General features: G+C 43.6%; 1 protein-coding gene across 2 annotated transcripts in view; it reads left to right on the top strand.

The window, feature by feature from the left end:
* Txndc15 (thioredoxin domain containing 15) overlaps positions 1-18475 on the top strand; it is a 34080-nt gene that overhangs the window by 13047 nt on the left and 2558 nt on the right. The window contains exons 2-4 of one of the 2 annotated variants that reach the window (XM_023716565.1): positions 9591-10099; positions 14506-14669; positions 16451-16581. In XM_023716565.1, coding sequence (XP_023572333.1) covers positions 9591-10099; positions 14506-14669; positions 16451-16581 — 804 coding nt within the window. Of the gene's footprint in view, positions 1-9584; positions 10100-14505; positions 14670-16450; positions 16582-18475 lie in introns of both variants that reach the window. The other variant, XM_023716564.1, reaches the window with a different exon arrangement.

Here is an 18475-nt window from a genome sequence, read left to right as displayed (position 1 = left end):
GCATGTGGTGCTGGGGGATTGAACCGTGGTCCCTGTGTTTTCCCAAGCTTGTTCCAAGTAGGTGCTTTAGACCACTGAGCCATCTCACCAGCCCTATTATTCCCATTTTATAGATGAATAAGCTTAGACTCGGAACCAGTAAGTCCTTTGCCATGGCTGTACAGCCAGAAGTTTAGCAGCCATGATGCAAGCCTAAGCCTGCCTGACCTTAAAGTGAACATCTATTTTCACTTTTTTTAACCTTTTTTTTTTTTTGAGACAAGGTCTCATTGTGTAGCCCAGGCTGGTCTCAAACTTACGTCAATGCTGCCTCAGCTTCCCAAGTGCTGGGATTACAGGGATGTGCCACCACCCTCGGCTTTACTACATTTTAAAAATTAAATTTAAAATTTGTATTAGTACATATTTGCAGTGTATAAGGATGACATTCACCACAGGGAGTCAGTCTATGCATGTAGCACCTTTTCCCCTCCATTCTCCCTGCATCTTTTGATCTCCTTCCCATTGCAAAAAAGATCACCTCCCTGTTTTTAATTATCTTTTATTTTGTTCTTTATATTTTGGGTTTCTCATATAAAAGAAACCATGCAGTATTTGATTTTTGTGTCTGATTTATTTCACTTGATATTATGGTCTCCAAGTGCCTCCATTTTCCTACAAATGACTCAATTTTACCATTTGTTATGGCACAGTAGTATGCCACTGTGTGTAGGTACCCTATTTTCTTTATCCATTCATCTGTTGGTATCCATATACGCCACTTTCAGGATTTAGTTTGTGTGGATTGTGCTGTGGTAAGTATGCAGGTGTCGCTGCAATATGATGTCTTGAACTCTTTGAGGAAGATACCTAGGCAGGAAATAACTGAATCAGATGGAATTTCTAATTTTAGTTTTTTTTTTTTTTTGGTGGAACCGGGGATTGAACTCAGGCCCTTGCGCTTGCCAGGGAAGCACTTACTTCACTGAGCCATCTCCCCGGCCCCTTCTAATTTTAGTTTTTGAGGACTCTCTGTACTGATTTCCATAGTGTGTGTACTAGTTGATATTCCCACCAACAGGCCAGGTGTGGTAGCCCATGTCTATAATCCTAGCTTTTGGGAGGCCGAGGCAAGAAGATCACTGTGAGCTCGAGGCCATCTTGGCCTTCAAAGTGAGTTTAAGGCCAGCCTGAGCTGCATTGTTGAAACCCTGTCTCTAAAAGACAAAATTTAAAAAAATAAATAAAAAATAAAAATTGCCCCCAGCAATGTAGAACGGTTCATTTTTTTCTACAATATTGTTAACATTTGTTGTTTGACTCTTTTGTCTATTTAAGAGCGGATTTCAGGGGCTGGGGAGATAGCTCAGAAGAATAAGTGCTTGCCTAGTGCTTATTGAACTCAAGGACCTGAGTTTAATCCCCAATTTCACACACAAAAAAGCAGATTTCACTACGCAATTCAAGATGACCTTGAACTCACTATGTAGTCCAAGGTGACCTTAAGCTCACAGAGATCCTCATGCCTCAGCTTCCCAAGTGCTGGGATTATAGGTGTGCGCCACCACGCCCCCTGGCCTGTTATTTTATTTTATTTTTTTTTTTGCGGAACCGGGGATTGAACTCAGGCCCTTGTGCTTGCCAGGGAAGCGCTTATTCCACTGAGCCATCTCCCTGGCCCTATTTTATTTCTTGATGATAATCATTCTTTTTGGGGTAAAATGGAATCCCAGTGTTGTTTTAATTTGAATTTCTCTTAATGGCCAGTGACATGGAACTTCATGCCTTTATTAGGTACTTGCGATTCCTCTGAGAATATCTATTCATTTTGCTAGCCCTGTTTTTGATTGATGTTTTATCTTGGGCAGGGGTCTAATTCTCTTACTGGTTTATGTCTGGTTACTGTTCTCTTGTTTCTGGGACAAAAATACCCAACATCCAAATTAAGGAAGGAAAGGTTTATTTGTGGAGGTTTCAGTCCATACTTGGCTGGCTCCAGGGAAGAGTGGCACATGGCAGAAGGCAGCAGTTCATGGCAGCAGGGGGTGGGGTGGCTCGGGTTAGGGGGACAGCAAGAGCAGAAAGGGAGGAACAGTAGCAGCAACGGCAGCAGAGAAAAAGTCTCTGCCTTCCTTGACCTGCATTGAGGCTCTCCGTGGGTGTAGCACTCACACCCATAATCCCAGCATTGGATCCTGAATTAATCAGAAACTCTAGATTTAGAAAGAAAAGAGTCACAAAATGTAAATTAAGGTTCAGTCCCAAGTTACTAAATATTTACCTATACTATTCATATACATAACATTGCATCAAGACTGAAGTTATGAAGCCGGGTGTGGTGGTGCACACCTGTAATCCCAGTACTGGGGAGGCTGAGGCAGGAGGATCCTTGTGAGTTTGAGACCACCCTGGGCCAAAGTGAGTTCAAGGCCAGCCTGAACTATACAGTGAGATCTTGTCTCAGAAACAAACAAACAAACAAAAACAAACAACCCCCCCAAAACCAAACAAACAAAAAGCAAAAACAAAAAACATATACCTATACCTTGAAGAATTTTACCTATTTTATCGTCTAGCAGATTGTTTCTGCTTTCTTTTTTTTTTTTTTTTTAATTTTTTTGTGTGTGTGTGTGTGTGTGTGTGTGTGTGGCCAGCTCAGCCCACCAGGGGGCAGGGCTGGCTGGCATGTGGTGCTGGGGGATTGAACCGTGGTCCCTGTGCTTTGCTAAGCTTGTTCTAAGTAGGTGCTTTAGACCACTGAGCCATCTCACCAGCCCCCATTCTGCTTTCATATTGGCTATACATATCTTTACTCATTTCATTTTTATAACAGCCTTGTAATTGCATTTTGGTGAGAGATATGGGTCTAGAGTCAATCTGCTGCATAGGTATAGCAGGTTTTCCTAGCACCACTTGGTAGAGGCTATCTTTCTCTTTTTTTCCCTGTATTTTAGGGAAGGATCTATAGGGTGTTCAGGGTCTCACTACTAGATTAGACTCATAGTGATTCTCCTGCTTATAGCCTCTCAAGTGCTGGAATTACAGGTGTGCATCACCACGCCCAGCCTCGTTTGCCACCTCAGCGAGCCCTGGGGGCAGGGCCGGCATGGCAGGCCTAGCATGGCAGGCCTGGGGATGGAACCCCTGGCCCCTGCGCCTGCTTGCAGGTGCTTTAATCTGCTGAGCTATTTGGCCCGTCCTGTCTTTTTCTAGTGTATGTTTTGCTTTTGTTTTTTGTGTTTTTTTTGACCCACTCAGCCCACCCTGAGGGTGGGGTTGGCATGGCATGAGGTGCTGGAGATTGAACCTTGGTCTCCTGTGCCTGCCTAAGCTTGCCTAAGCAGGCACTTTAGACCACTGAGCTATCTCACAGGCCTTTGTTTTGTTTTGAGACCAGGTTTCTCTATGTAGTTCAGGCTGGCCTTGAACTTGCTGCACTTAATAGCCTATAGGGAGAAAGACATGTGTGGAGTCATGAGAAGAGTAAGGCCGGGGTGTTGATTCTTTGAGCTCCCTCCCTCAGGTATTGTCATAGACTGCCCCCCACCCCCAGGAGAGCAGTGCTGGAAGTCTGCTGTCTGTGCTGCACTTGCTGTTTCAAGGTCTTGTGACTTCTGTTGCTGGATCTGAGAGGTCTCTGTGTGGTAAATGGGCTCCCCTGTTGTTGTTGGCCTTGGAGTTTCTCCTTACACAGCCTATACACTGGTGGCTCCTTACTAAGTGCTCAGTTTGCCAAGTGAAATGTAGTGTTCCCCAGCAGAACCATGCTGACTCCAGGCACTGCTTTATTTATTGTGCCAGTGTGAGCCCGCCTTACAGTGAGGGTCACGTTCATCCTGGTCCTGCACGTGGGTGATCATGTCATGGCCAGACCAGGCGGGGGCATAAGGATAGAGGAAACTTTACCAGCTGGTTCTTCCCCAGAATGCCTGATAATCCAAAGCCTTTCCCCCTGCAGAGGTTACCACTGTCAGATTAGTGGCCGGCAGAGGCGGCACTGCCCAGGTGCCTACGAATGGGAGTGAACTGGCTTCAGGACCCCTGTGCACCTTTGTTAGACAGTCAGCTACCAAATTCTTACTGAGCATCCATCACACGCTGCACGTGCTAGGCACTGGGGGTATAGCGATGAGCCAAAGCACCAGGTTCGTTCTACTGTCTGGTGCCAAGGCGGGCATTAAATGGCTGTAAGTAGGTAAATTACAAGAGTGGAAGACACAAGGAGAGTCCCAGAGCATCACTGAGTCCATACTGGGCTGAGGGTCAGGGAAGATGTCCTTACAGAGGTGAGCTCTGCAGGATTAATTGGATTAGACAAAAAAAGAGGGGTTGAAGAGCACCCCTCTACAACGGCGCACCACTCCACAAAGAAATAGCCCTCAGGAGGGCTGTGAGGCAGGTGGAGGAAACTAGGTGATCGGGGACCAGAGAGGACAGATGGAGGCCTGGCACGCATGACACAAGTACCGATTCACACAGGGCAAGGGGAGTCTTTGAAATGGTTTTAGCCATGAAGAGGTGTGAGATTTACCTCTTAGCTTTCAGTTCTACTTGGATTGCTATGATGAGAGGGTTTGGAGGTGGACAGAGGGCTGACCAGGGAAACCGCTTCAGGGGTACAGTAATTGTACAGATAGCTCTGGTGGGGGCTGGAGTTGTGAGGAGGTCGATGGATTCTGAATGGAATTATCGGGAATTAATAGAACTTAGTTACAGTGACTTTCCCACTCTTTGAATTGTAAATGCCCACTTTCCCCCTGACTACAGCCATCATCACTGCAGGAGTGCTTACCGTGTGCTAGGGACCATGCATATCTTTTCTTGTTTCACTTCATAGTAACCTTGAAATATCCGCATTTTAGTATTTTTCCCCACTCACTAGATAAGCACAGACAGTACTGTGTTGCCTGTGGGAAGTTAGATTGCAAACCCTCCAACCTTTGATTTTGGAACTTCCCCAGTTGGCTTCCCTGCCACAGAGGCCATTGTGAAAAGCCTGGAGCTGGACGAGTGCATTAGGAAGGCGCTAACTGACCTGGGCTGCCACTCCTGGGAGAGCAAGCAGAGTGCCACGTTCTTGCTTTTCTTTAAATTAATTTTTTAAAAAATTATTTATTTATGTGATACAGAGTCTTGCTACGCAGCGCAGACTCATAGTGAGCCTCCTGTCTCAGCCTCCCCAGTGATGGGATTGCAGGTGTGCATCACCATGCCTGGTCTTGCCTGGTGTTCCGGAGCTGGCATGGCATGTGGTACTGGGGATTGAACCAAGTCCTTGAGCTTGCCAGGCAGGTGCTTAGACTGCTGAGCTATCTCCCCAGCCCATTCTTGTTTTTCAGACAACTCACTTGCAGCTAGTGATGCAACAGTTTTCTCTTTATGCTTGGCTCATGTAGTATGTAATTTTTTTAGTTTAGAATAATTTATTGTTTCTTTCCTTCCTAATACCTAAATGAAGACATTAATATCTGAAGGAATAAGAATGCTGTTGTTCCCAGTCTGTACTATATACATAAATATCTTTACCAGGGAGGGGAGACACAGCACTGGTGTTCCGGAATTTAACATACCAGTTCTATAAGCTTTGTATACTGTATTGAGACTGTTTTTTGCTTTCTGCAGGGAGCATTTATCTGAGGGTAATCAAAGGCAATCAGATTCTAAATTGTTCCCTGATTTTTTTTTTTTTTTTTTCCAGAACTGGGAATTGAACTCAGGCCCTTGCACTTGCCAGGAAGGTGCTTATTCTACTGAGCCATCTCCCCAGCCCCATGTTCCCTGATTTTTAAAATTAAGTTTTATTGGTACATTTTAAGTATACATAGTGATCACTTTTTTTTTTGGAGGAACAGGGGATTGAACTCAGGCCCTTACGCTTACCAGGGAAGCACTTACTCCACTGAGCCATCTCCCCAGCCCAGTGATCACTTTCATCGTAGGGAATTTGTGGCTATACGTGATGTCTTTATTCCTTTTTTTTTCCCATTCCCCTATCCTCCTTTCAACCCCTCTTCCCATTTATAAAAGCTTTATTTCCATATTTCATATTTTTCTCTTTCCCTTTTTTTTTTTTTTTTGTGGCAGGTTCAGCCTGCCCTGGGTGTGGGGCCGGTGCAGCATGTGGTGCCAGGGATTGAACTGCAGTCCCTGTACTTTGCCTAAGCTTGCCTAAGCAGGTGCTTTAGATTGCTGAGCTATCTCACCAGCCCCTCTTTTTTCTTTTTCCTTCCATCCCTTCCCCCTCTACCCTCCCTACTTTCTTTTTCTATTTGAACATTTGCTTTTTATTTCACTTATTAAACATTGTGGTCCTTATTTATACTTTTGGTTTCTCACATCAGAGAAACTATGTATTTAGACATGTGTGTCTGATTTATGTCACTTAAGACTATGTTTTTGAGTACATACATTTATCTAGAAATATCTCAAGATTATCCTTTATGGTTGAGTAGTACTCCATTTATAAAAGAACCACATCCCCTTTATCCATTTATCAGATAATGGACATTTGAGTTTTAAGTCTTTCAGTGTTTTACGTGTGTGTGTGTGTGTGTGTGTGTGTGTGTGTGTGAGAGAGAGAGAGAGAGAGAGAGAGAGAGAGAGAGAGAGAGGCATTCTACATTTATTTATGGGACCTAGAGCATCCCTTAGGTTAGCAAGGATAGATCACAACAGAGCCTGTGTTGTTTGGGTAAGATTGGGCCCAGAACCTGGCACTCTTCTTTGATTCCTAGATTCTTAGCTCTCCTCTGGATTCTTCTCCTACTCTGTCTTGTAAATAACATAGCCAGCGTGTTTGTCTTTTGGGCCAATTATGCAAGCAGTGCATGCTCATCAACCAGAGGGTATAGAAAGATTGCCAATGTAATCCATGTCTCACTAAGTTGCCAGAGCTCCTTGCCCAGCCACACAGCCCCTTCTCTGTATTGTCAGAGCAGTGCTTGACTCACCAGCTCACTCTGCTGCCCAAGCCCCAGCTGCCTCCCTATCAGCTTTGTAGGCCCTCAAATTGTTCCTAGGTCCTAAAACCTAAATTGAAACCTTCCTTAACTACTACTACTACTACTACTACTACTACTACTACTACTACTACTACCACTTCTTCGTCTTCATCTTCTTCGTCTTCATCTTCATCTTCATCTTCATCTTTTTGAGACAGTCTTGCTGTGTAGTTCAGGCTGGCCTTGAGCTCACTTTGTAGCCCAGGCTAGTCACAAACTTGCAATAGTCCTCCTGCCTCAGCCTCCTAAGTGCTGGGACTACAACCTCATGCTGCTATGCCCAGCATCCCTTAGCTTCTTTTTTTTTGTGTGTGTGTGGAACCGGGGATTGAATTTAGGCCCTTGTGCTTACCAGGGAAGCGCTTGTTCTACTGAGCCATCTCCCCAGCCCCCCTTAGCTTCTTGTTTGCCTATAGCAACTACCTTATTCAAATTATCTCCTTACAAAAACACTTTTGGAAAGAAATGTGTATGTTTATCCAGGTAGTTATGTTTCTCATACTCTTTATTTCTTTATATGGATCCCTATTTCCGTCTGATGTTGTTTGTCTTCTGCTTGAAGGAGTTAACCTTTAAGATTTTTGTCAGTCTGGGGATGTAGCTCAGTAGTAGAGTGCTACTGTGTAGAGTACCTAACATCCATGAAGAAGAAGACAAAGAGGAAGACAAGATGGGGGGTTGTCAGGTAGAGGAGGGGAGAGGATAGGGAAGATTTTTGACATGTGGGTGGTGAACTTTTTCAGCTTTTGTATGTCTTAAGTATTTTTTCATTGTATATGTGTGTAGGGTGGTACTTGGGATTGAATCCAGGACCATCACACTGATATTCTTAGCTCTTTTTTATTTTTTAGACAGGTTCTCACTTAGCCACTAAATTGCCCACAATGACCTAAAAAAATGGGATCTGCCTTAACATCCCAGAATGCTGGTATGATAGGCATCTCTTACTATGCCCAATTTCATGTTTTTTAGAAGACATAGTTGCTGGGTATAAAATTCTAGATTTATGTGGGTTTTTTCTTTCATTATTTTTTTTAAAATTTTTATTTATTTATTTTTACATTTTATTTATTGTGTGTGTGGCCAGTTCAGCCCACCTGTGGGCGGGGCTGGCTGGCATATGGTGCTGGGGGTTCGAACCGTGGTCCCTGTGCTTTGCCAAGCTTGTTCCAAGTAGGTGCTTTAGACCACTGAGCCATCTCTCCAGCCCTCTTTCATTATTTTAGAAAGATGCTGCTCTTGTTTGTATTATTTCCAATGAAAAATTTGATATCATCCTTATCTTTCTTTCTCTGTAATTAAGGTATGTTTATTTTCTGGCTGCCTTTAAGATTTTGTTACTGGTTTGAGCAATTTATCATATGCTGTAGTGTAGTTTAGCTTCTTGGATCTGTGGATTTATAGTTTTCACAAACCTTGGAAAAGTTGGCGACTATTTCTTTATAACTATTTTTCATTTACATGCTGGAGACATGTAACACAGTTGACAACTCCGCACCCACATGGCGAGCTTTTCTTGAGGCAGTTAGCCTCATTCGTTGATCCTGGCAGAGGCTGGCAGCTGGTGTTGAGCTGAGGAGGGTTATAGTGTAGGGAGTCACACTGCAGAGGTTGATAGTTGTTAACTTGGCATACAAGACTGCCAAGGACTTTTCACTTACATGAACATTTGCCCAGGACCCAACTTATGGCTCCAAAGTGGGAGGAAAATCTTCCTCTCCTTTCTCCTACTGCTGTGGCTGCTGTGCTGGGTCAATTTCTTAGCACTCCCCGGGGCAGCAGCCCATGGGTGGTGGGCAGGAGGCAGCATCCAGTTAGCTGTCAGAATCCAGCTAGCCTAGCACCTCCAAGGAATCATGGTGGGTACGGTAAGGCTCATTTTGAAGTTCCAGCCATAGCTGCTTCCTTACACTGACTCTGCTGTTTACCAGCTATGTGTTGTCAGATAGAGTACTGGTTGAGCTTGTCTTGCCTGTGCTTGGTCATCTAGTAAGTGGACTTGATACTCCTTGTCTGTAGCTCACAGAGCTGTCATAATGCATACACAGATGCTTTGCTTTAATAGATCTTGGATATAACTGTTCTTATTTTCTGGTTCTCATCAAACAAATGAAAATATTGAAGTGTTTTTGTATTTTATTTTCCTAATTGGATGTCAGCACTGAATTATTTTTAGTTATAATCTGCATGGCAAGCAGGAGGTTTGGGAAAAAGCCATGTAATTGTCCGTTTATTTACTTGGCACCATTTATCTTGTATCCCTTGTGACCTTCATGACCTGAAGAACAGTGGGTGGCTCTCAGACAGTTTAATAGAACTGGTAGCATCTCCATGGGACACGATTTCTCTTTTTGTTAGTCCTGAGGATTGAACCCTAGGCCTTCACACTGAGCTACATTATTTTGTTAAAACATTTTTATTTTGAGACAGGGTGTGGCTAAATCTCTTACATTACCCAGGCTGAGCTTCAGCTTGCAGTGCTCTGGCCTCAGCCTCCCAGTTCCGATTACAGGTGTGGGTCACCGCGCCCATCCTTAAGAACTCTGACCCTGGGGTTCATACGCTTTCAAGTCACACACGACTGACCATGCTGGAATGTCTCAGTTGCAGAGGGCTGTGGTCACTCGTGGTCCGAGAAGCAGCCCGTTCCGCCTCCCCAGGAGGGCGCCAGGCACCTGGATGAGGAGCCGACACCATGGGAGCCCAGCAGCCGCAGCCGCCAGGAGAGGACAGCCGGAGAGGCTGGCGCCGCGCTGGGGCTGCGCGCCCCCGGGGACCCCGTGGTGGTGCTGTCTGTGATTCCTGGGGAAGCCAAAGACAAACGGAGCTCGGAGCCAAGTGGCGGCACGTGTGCCGCTGCAGGGGAGGAGGACGCGGAGTGCAGTGTCCGCGAGAGCGTCCTCTCCCGGGCCGGTGCGGGGCCGACCTTCCCTGATCGAGAGGAGGATGATGACCCCGAGCCAGAAGCAGAGGCAGAAGCGGAGGCGGAAGCCGCCTACCCGACCCCGGCCGAGGATTCCAACAACACTGAGAGCCTGAAGTCCCCAAAGGTGAACTGTGAGGAGAGGAATGTGACGGGATTGGAAAACTTCACTCTGAAAATTTTAAATATGTCCCAGGTGAGCAGAAATGATCCAGTAGTTTTCTCCATTTCAGCATATTAACCCTACGATTTAATACTCTGTCAGCGTTCAGATGGAAGATCATCTTATCATAGTCTAAGCGGGGGTACCACTGAATAGCTGCTTGAATGAAAAGTGACTTTGCTCTCGGTGATATTTGTAGGAAAAGAAATATAACTAGTGTCAGTCACACTTTTTAGGTGACCAGGAACTGGTCATAATTGGTAACCACCACCAAGCCTCATTTTGATTCAGAGATAAGACAAGAAAACGAAACAATTCGTTTGCCTCTTCTTCCTCTTCCTGCTTTTCCCTCCTCCTCTTCCTGTTCCTCCAACTCATCCACATTCCTCAATCCTGGATTGAACCCAGGGCCTCCACACTAAACTACATCCGCAGTCCTTTGAATTTTTGAGACAAGGTCTTCCTGAGTCCCCAAACTGCCTAGGCTGGGCTTGGCTTGCACTGGTGATTCTCCTACCTCCTCTTCCATGCCTGACATCTTTCAAAGGAAGTACTTACTACAAATGCAACATAAAAATATCTGAATTGGTTGGGGCATGGTGCATGTAATCCCAGCGCTCAGGAAGCTGAGGCAAGAGGATCGCTGAGAGATGGAGGCCAGTGTGTGGGCTCACAGCGAGTTCAAGGCTAGCCTAGACTATAGAGCAAGACTCTTGTCTCAAAAAACAAAAAGAAAACCAAAAAAAGCCCCCAAATTAGAAAAGGGCCAGGAAGATAGCCTAGTATAAAGGTCTGGGGTTCTACCTCCAATTTTGGAAAAAATTGTGAGTTATAGCTGGATGCAGTGGCTCACACCTAGAGTCTCAGCTACTCTAGAAGTTTTTTTTTTTTAATGTATTTGGTACAGGATCTTCCTACGCAGCTCAGACTTGTAGTGATCCTCTTGTTTTCAGCCTCCCTAGCACTGGGATTACAGGCATGCACCACCATGTGCGGTCCTAGTGGCCTGCTCAGTGCCTGGGGGGCAGGACTGGTGTGCCCAGCATATGGTGCCTGGGATTGTAGCCCTGTTCTGTGTTGAGGCAGGAGCATTCTTGAGCCTAAGATTTTAAGACCAATTTGGGAAACAAAGCAAGACCCTGTTTCAAAACAGAATTGACTAAAAAATAAATAAATAAATAAATAAATAAATAATTAAAACTCCCCAAAACAACAATTGAACTGGACTGAACCAGAACATGGTAATTTAGCATTATGTGGAGAACATGTTATATTAATGGAAAATTTCTTCTCCCAGTAAAGATGTGTGTCTAGTGTTTGTGCTGGGCTGAGGACTGAAACCACCCAGCCATACTTTTCCATATGTTTCATAAATGATTTGAGGGATTTCTGGAATAATGAATGATAATTTCTGTAAAATGTTTGAAAACCCAAAAGAACAGGATGAGGCCAGCCTGTTTATGAGAGAAGTCAATCTCAGGGCCTGAGAGCTATGATGCTTAGCTTAGAGAGAGCTCTGATGTTGAGTGCACAGAGCTCCTGCAGGGCAGGGGTCAGCTTGGCTAAGGTCCCCTCCTGAGTGCCTGGTAGACACTGTGCTCAACCCTGTTCCTATGTCACATACATGACTGGGATAGTTTGAGCAAATAACTGGTAGCAACATTTGGATATATATATATATATATATATATATATATATATATATATTTTACATTTATTATGCACAGTCAGTACATGCACATATCTTAATTCCTTTAGCTCTCATCCCCTATTGCTTCCCTCCCAGCCTGCTCCTTCCAACTCTTTTTTTTTCTATAATTTTATTGAGAAACACCTTCCAATTCTTAGACCCCTTTTCACTTGCAAAAGTTTTATTTCCATCACTGTCCCACTCAATTATTTTTTCCATCTCTTTTCCTTCCCCTTCCTCCTGTCCCTCTGTCTTGTTCCCTCATCCAGTTGGAAAAGACTTCCCCACTTCCTATTTATCTTCTATTCTGCTCTTTATCATAAGGTTTCTTTCGATGTGAGTTCTTTCATGCCTTCAGAGGTCTCTGGAGTAAGCATAGGTCTTACCACATTGCCTACATTCATAGGATTTCTATATAGTGTGAGTTCTTTCATGTATTTGAAGCAACAGAAAAAATGAATTCTGTTCCATATTGTTTGCATTCATAGGGTTTTTCCAGTATGAGCTCTTTCTTGCAAATGGGGGGCATTGCAAAAAGCAAAAGCCTTACTACATTGTTTATATTCATAGAGTTTCTCTCTAATGTATAGGGTCCTGCTATGTAGTTCAGCCTGGCTTTGAACACATAGAAATCCTCATGCCTCAGGTTCCTGAGTACTGGCATTACAAGTGTGTGCCACCACACTTGGCTATATATGTTGCTTTGTTTTTAGTGCCAGAAATTGAACTCAGAACTTTGCGTTTGCTAGGCAGGCATTGTGCCACTGAGCTGTATCCTTGGCCCTTATATACATATTTTGTTACTTTTTGTTTTTGTTTTTTTTTTTTTGAGACACTTATCTTGCTGTGTAGTTAATGCTAGTTGTAAACTCACTGTGTAGCCCAGATTAGCCTTGAACTTGGAAGTGATCCTCCTGCCCTGGCCTACAGGGTGCTGGGATTACAGGTGTGTGCCACAGGGTGGGCCATATATACTGACCCAGATGACTGGTACAAACTTAGGTCTGCTGAGGTGCAAGCTTCGGTCTGAGATCCTAGTGCTTTAAATGCCATTTGAGATTGTTTGGTGTGTTAGTTATTACTGCAACAAAATGCTCAAGATAATCACCTTAAAAAGGGGAAGGTTTATTTTGGGTCACAGTTTTGAAGGATTGAATTCACTACTGGCTGGCACTGTTGCTTTTGGGTCTGTGGTAAGAGAGCACATTAAGGGTGGAATGCAGAGCAGAGGAAGACCCCACCTCATGAAGGCCAGGAAGTAATGAGACTGGGTTCCACAATCCCCTGTAAGGCCTGGTATCTTGAGTCCTGCTACTAGGCTACACCTCCCAAAGTTTCCACCACTTCCCATTCGTGCCATAGGCTAAAAGTCAAGGCTCCAATACATGATTCTTTGGGACACTTTTAAGGTTTTGAGATGTACAGTTCAAAGATGCAGTGGACTATACCATATGGGTACTTAGTATTTGAATTGGTGCAATTTAAACATAGTAAAATAGCTCCGCAGAATTAGGAAAGCCTACCACAGTGGTGGGAAACCTATGTCATGCATGCTGTAGCTGGCTGTTTATCCTTGAAAGCTCTAAAAGGTTTGACGGTTTATACCTTTTCTTTTGGCAGTACTTTTCTGATTTATGTATTCTATGGTTAAAATCTGAAAAGGTTTTTTTTTTTTTTTTTTTTTTTTTTTTTTTTTTGGTACCAGAGATCGAACTCAGGGCCTTGCGCTTGCCAGGCAAGCACTTATTCCACTGAGCTATCTCCCTGGCCCTGAAAAGGTCTTGAAGCGGTGAGATTATTTCCATGTCAGACTGAAGATTAGAAAGAAACAGAGCTTTATTAATAAACCTAGCACACTGGCTCCTTCCCATGTTACAAATCTTAAATGTCTGGCATCTGAACACGCTTCCCCAATCCTTATAGATCAGAAACAATGTCCAGCCTCATTTTTTGTTTTGTCTCTGCTTAAATACTTTCTTGATTTCCATGGCAACCATGATGGAATGACTCAAGAAATCATGGGCTTCTTCTTTGTAATTAGTTCTATTTTCCTCTTGTCTATGTTTACAGCATCTTAACAAGGGTAGGGAAAGAGTGAAGGAGTTACATCTTAACAAGTGTGGGGATGGAGTGAAGGAGTGAGGCATCTCAGGCAGGATCACGTAGTGTTGACTCGGCCTTAATACCTCTTAATTTCTAAGGTGGATTAAAGGCTAAACTAGAGCTTCTTTTGCTAGGATAAAATTAATCAATTGAGAGCCACCATCTCCTACAGTCTTTTTTTTAACGCCCCCGGAACCAGGGATTGAACTCAGGACCCTGTGCTTGCCAGGCAAGTGCTTATTCTACTGAGCTATCTCCTTGGCCCTGGCCCCTACAGTCTTGCTGGGCTTGGTGGTATATGTCTGTAATCCCAGCACTCAGGAGGTTGAGGCAAGACGATCACTGAATTAGAGGCCACCCTTGGCTACATAGTGAGTTCAAGGCCAATCTAGACTACATAGCAAGACCTTGTCTAGAAAAGAAAGGAAAAAAAAAAGTCTGAGAGGGCTTTAGTTTGGCTTTACCTGCCTCACTTGCAGTTTGTTCCTCTCCCTGGTGCAGTGGGGTTTCCTTTTCCTTGGGTGTTCTTCCAGAAACATATGCATGTACATTTACTAACAACTTCCTCCTGCCTCAGCCTTCGGAGCACTGGGATTATAGGCACAGACCACCACATCCAGCTAACACTCCATTTCTTTTACCACAGGACCTTATGGATTTTCTAAACCCAAATGGCAGTGACTGTACGTTGGTCCTGTTCTACACCCCCTGGTGCCGATTTTCTGCCAGTTTGGCCCCTCATTTTAATTCACTGCCACGGGCATTTCCAGCTCTTCATTTTTTGGCTCTTGATGCATCTCAGCACAGCAGGTATCTTGGTGGGGTGTTTATGTGTTATCCTTTTGGCCGGTGGCTGCAGTTATATGGAAGTCACAACAGGTTAAAAGATAAGGAGAGAAGGCGGGCAGGAGCTCTGACATGGGATGGAAGCCAGGGAAAGGCAAGCTCATGAGGGAGCTGGTCATGTCACGACCTGGGAGCCCCTTAATTTTCTACATTCTCCTAAGTGCTATGGTCATGTTTGCCAATGGTTTCTTAGCTCTTTTAAAATGCTCCCCAGCTGATTGAATCACAGCTTCTCATGGGGAGAATCAACCTAGAATGCTGGGAAGATAGTCAAGTTGGTGGTAAACTGAAGTTGAGTGAACTATGATGAATTTGCACTCCACTTATTTTTTTTCCAGTATGGGAATATAATAGCCAATGCTTACCTGAAGCTGTTAGGAAGAAAGACATTTCCCAACAAGTTAGTAATTCTCATATGGATTTCAGGGAAATACCTAAGTATTGACCAGCCTTGTCTGGGCCCTCCTCTGCCCCATGCATAGCTGATCTTTGATCTTGGGTCTGGCAGTCATGTTCCTTCCCACTCCCAGGTTTCAGCATGGGCTCTGGTTTGTCTTTCCTTCATTTCTATGGAGAGCCTGGTATGGTGCCTTACTTAAGGAGACTAGGACACTTGTTCTTATTACAGGGGCTGGGACATGTGTCTGATAGGTTAATATCGAGGTGCAGCATGTTTACAAAAGAAAAAACTCAGGGCCAGGGAGATGGCTCAGTGGAATAAGTGCTTCCCTGGCAAGCACCAGGGCCTGAGTTCAATTCCTGGTTCCGAAAAAAAACCCAAAGAAACACAAAAGAAAAAACTCCTAATTATCCAATATTACTGTTTTACTGTGGGAAAACCCGAGGCTTACGCAGGTTAAATAACATGCCCAAAGGTCACAGCTGGTTCAGTGGCTGTACTGAGGTGAAAACTTGGACTGGTCTGTATTACACGCACATGAAAAAGCCCTCCATAGGTCAGAGTATGTTCAAGTCTTCCTACCCTAATTGTGAACTTACTGGTACATTTGTTAGATCATATATTCCCTTGCACTAATTTACCAAGCTAAATGCTTATTATATGTTTATCTTTTTTTTGAGGTAGGGTGAGCATTCTGAAGATTTTGAAATTTGTTCTGTCAGGTAAATTGACACAGTGTGCTTTTTCCATGAATTAGAATTTTCTGGTCTGACCTGTTTTGAAAGTTGAGTATTTAGTGGAATAACTGGGTCATGGGTAGATCCATCTGCTAATAGAAAGCAATTCAAATTGCAGAAGAGAAGTACTCCAACCCTGACCCATCAGGAAAGAGGTCAGGAAGAAATTAATTCTGAAGTTAAATATCAGAAACTTCCTTAAGTCATATGCAGCTGACTGCTTCTCATGTGTTTTTCTTTTTCTTTTTTTTTTTTTTTTGGTGGCAGAACCGGGGATTGAACTCAGACCCTTGTGCTTGCCAGAGAAGCACTTATTCCACTGAGCCATCTCCCGGGCCCCTTCTCATGTGTTTCTATCCATTCTTTTAATTTTTATTTATTTATTTATTTATTTTGTGTGTGTGTGGCCAGCTCAGCCCACCAGGGGGCGGGGCCGGCTGGCATGTGGTGCTGGGGATTGAACCGTGGTCCCTGTGCTTAGCTTGTTCTAAGTAGGTGCTTTAGACCACTGAGCCATCTCACCAGCCCCTCTATCCATTCTGATACAGTAATCACATGAGAAAGTCTGTAGTTAACTCAGGTTTTCTAACTGACTTCTTTCTTTACAGCCTTTCTACCAGGTTTGGTACTGTAGCTGTTCCTAACATTTTGTTATTTCAAGGAGCTAAGCCAATGGCTAGATTTAATCATACTGATCGAACACTGGAGACGCTGAAAATCTTCATTTTTAATCAGACAGGTATGTAGAAATAGTGTGCTGAGAAAGAAAAGTTATTTTATTGGTATGGGTATGCTTTTTGCTAATTTTGGTCTGCTGTAACTGTTACAGGTTGACTCTGAGCTTTTATGTGAAACATCTAATTAACTGTAGTGATCATGCTAAGTATCACACCATCAGTGGCAAGCTTAACATGAGGTTAATTAATTTTTGAGATGGGGTCTTGCTGTGTAGTCAGGCTTGTCTTAAACTCACATAGTCCAGGTAGGCCTTGAACTCACTGTGATCCATTTGCCTCAGCCTGCTAAGAGGTGGGATTACAGGTGTGCACCACCATGCCCAGCTCTATCATGTAGTTCAGGCTGGCCTTGAACTCATTATGTAGCCCAGGCTGGGCTCAAACTCATGGCAATCCTCCTGCCTCAGCCTCCCAAGTGTTGGGATGATAGGAGTGTAACACAATGCCCACCTAAATAGGTAATTTTAATGATTGTAGATATCCTTTTGTTTTGTTTTTGTGTTATTAGGGATTGAACATAAGGGCTTGCACATACAGTATGGGCAAATACTCCATCACCTGATACCTTTTAAAAAATAAGAGACAGGTTTGTTGGCTAGGTGTGGTGACATAAACCTGTAATCCCAGCACTCTGCGAGGCTGAGGCAGGTGACTGCAAGTTCCAGCTCAGCCTGGGTAATTTAAGACTTAGCAAGCTCCTATCTGAAAGTAAAAAAATATAAGAAAGGGCAAAGGATATAGTTCAATGCCAAGTCCATGGATTTACTCCCCCACAACTGGAAAGAGGAAAAAAGTAAAACAAGACAAGTTTTTTTCAAATACAGCTGACATGCCTATATACTTGACCAGGGGATAACCTTTTAACATACAGCTTCACTTAAGTTTAATATTTATGTAAAAACTATGCATAACTCATTAGTGATGAATCTCTTGAATGTCTTGGGTAACCAGTACTCAAGGCATGAGAAAACAGGACCACTGTCCCTTCTGCAATGACAGTCAGTTTTGACTTAGTGATACCACAGACTAGTGTTACCTGTTTTGAACTTTGTAGTAGTGAAACATACAGTATCCATTCTTTTGTGTTTAGCTTGTGCATGTGACATGCACCTGCATATTGCGTACTATTATGTTTTTATTTTATTTTATTTTTTGGTACTGGGGATTGAACTTGGGACTTGGTGCTTGCCAGGCAGGCACTTATGCCACTGAGCTATATCCCTGGCCCATGTGTTATTATGTTTTGTTCTTTTATTTATTTTTTATGTATTTGGTATAGGGTCTCACTATGCAGCTCGGACTTGTAGTGATTCTCCTGTTTCAGCTTCCCCAGTGCTGGAATCCCAGGTGTGTGCCACCATGCCCAGTCTTGGTGGCTGGCTCAGCGAGCCCGCAGGGCTGGCCGGGCGTGTTATGTGGTGCTGGGGATCAAATCCCATTCCCTGCGCTTGCCTAAGCAGGTGCTTAGTCTGCTGAGTTATCTCACTGGCCCTGTTTTGTTTATTTTTGTTGTAGTGTTTCATTTATTAATCTATTTGCAGGCACTGTTTTAATCCCTTAACGTTTGTCAACTATATGACTTCATTTTTTTTTCTTTATTTGTCAAAGTTTGAGCATTATAAACTGAAGAAATTCCCTCCACTGGAAAACTTCACTTATCAAAAACCCTCATCAAAAACCTGATCAACTCAACTCTGAGCATCCATTTCTTCCTGAAGTGTACTCACTGGAAATAAATGAAAATTAGAATATACGTCCTGTGGATAGTGAACTGCATATCATCACTTATTTTTTTAGCATGAGGGACAAAGGGCAGAGTTAGCTTTGGGGTTTACAGTGTGCTACTACTGTGATGTGGTTAAGTATCCCAAGTCATTTTTTTTTTTTTTTTTTTTT

Source organism: Octodon degus, unplaced genomic scaffold, assembly GCF_000260255.1.
Source record: "Octodon degus isolate 3935 unplaced genomic scaffold, OctDeg1.0 scaffold00048, whole genome shotgun sequence".
Classification (NCBI taxonomy): domain Eukaryota; kingdom Metazoa; phylum Chordata; class Mammalia; order Rodentia; family Octodontidae; genus Octodon; species Octodon degus.
This window is presented reverse-complemented; position numbering and strand designations above follow the sequence as displayed.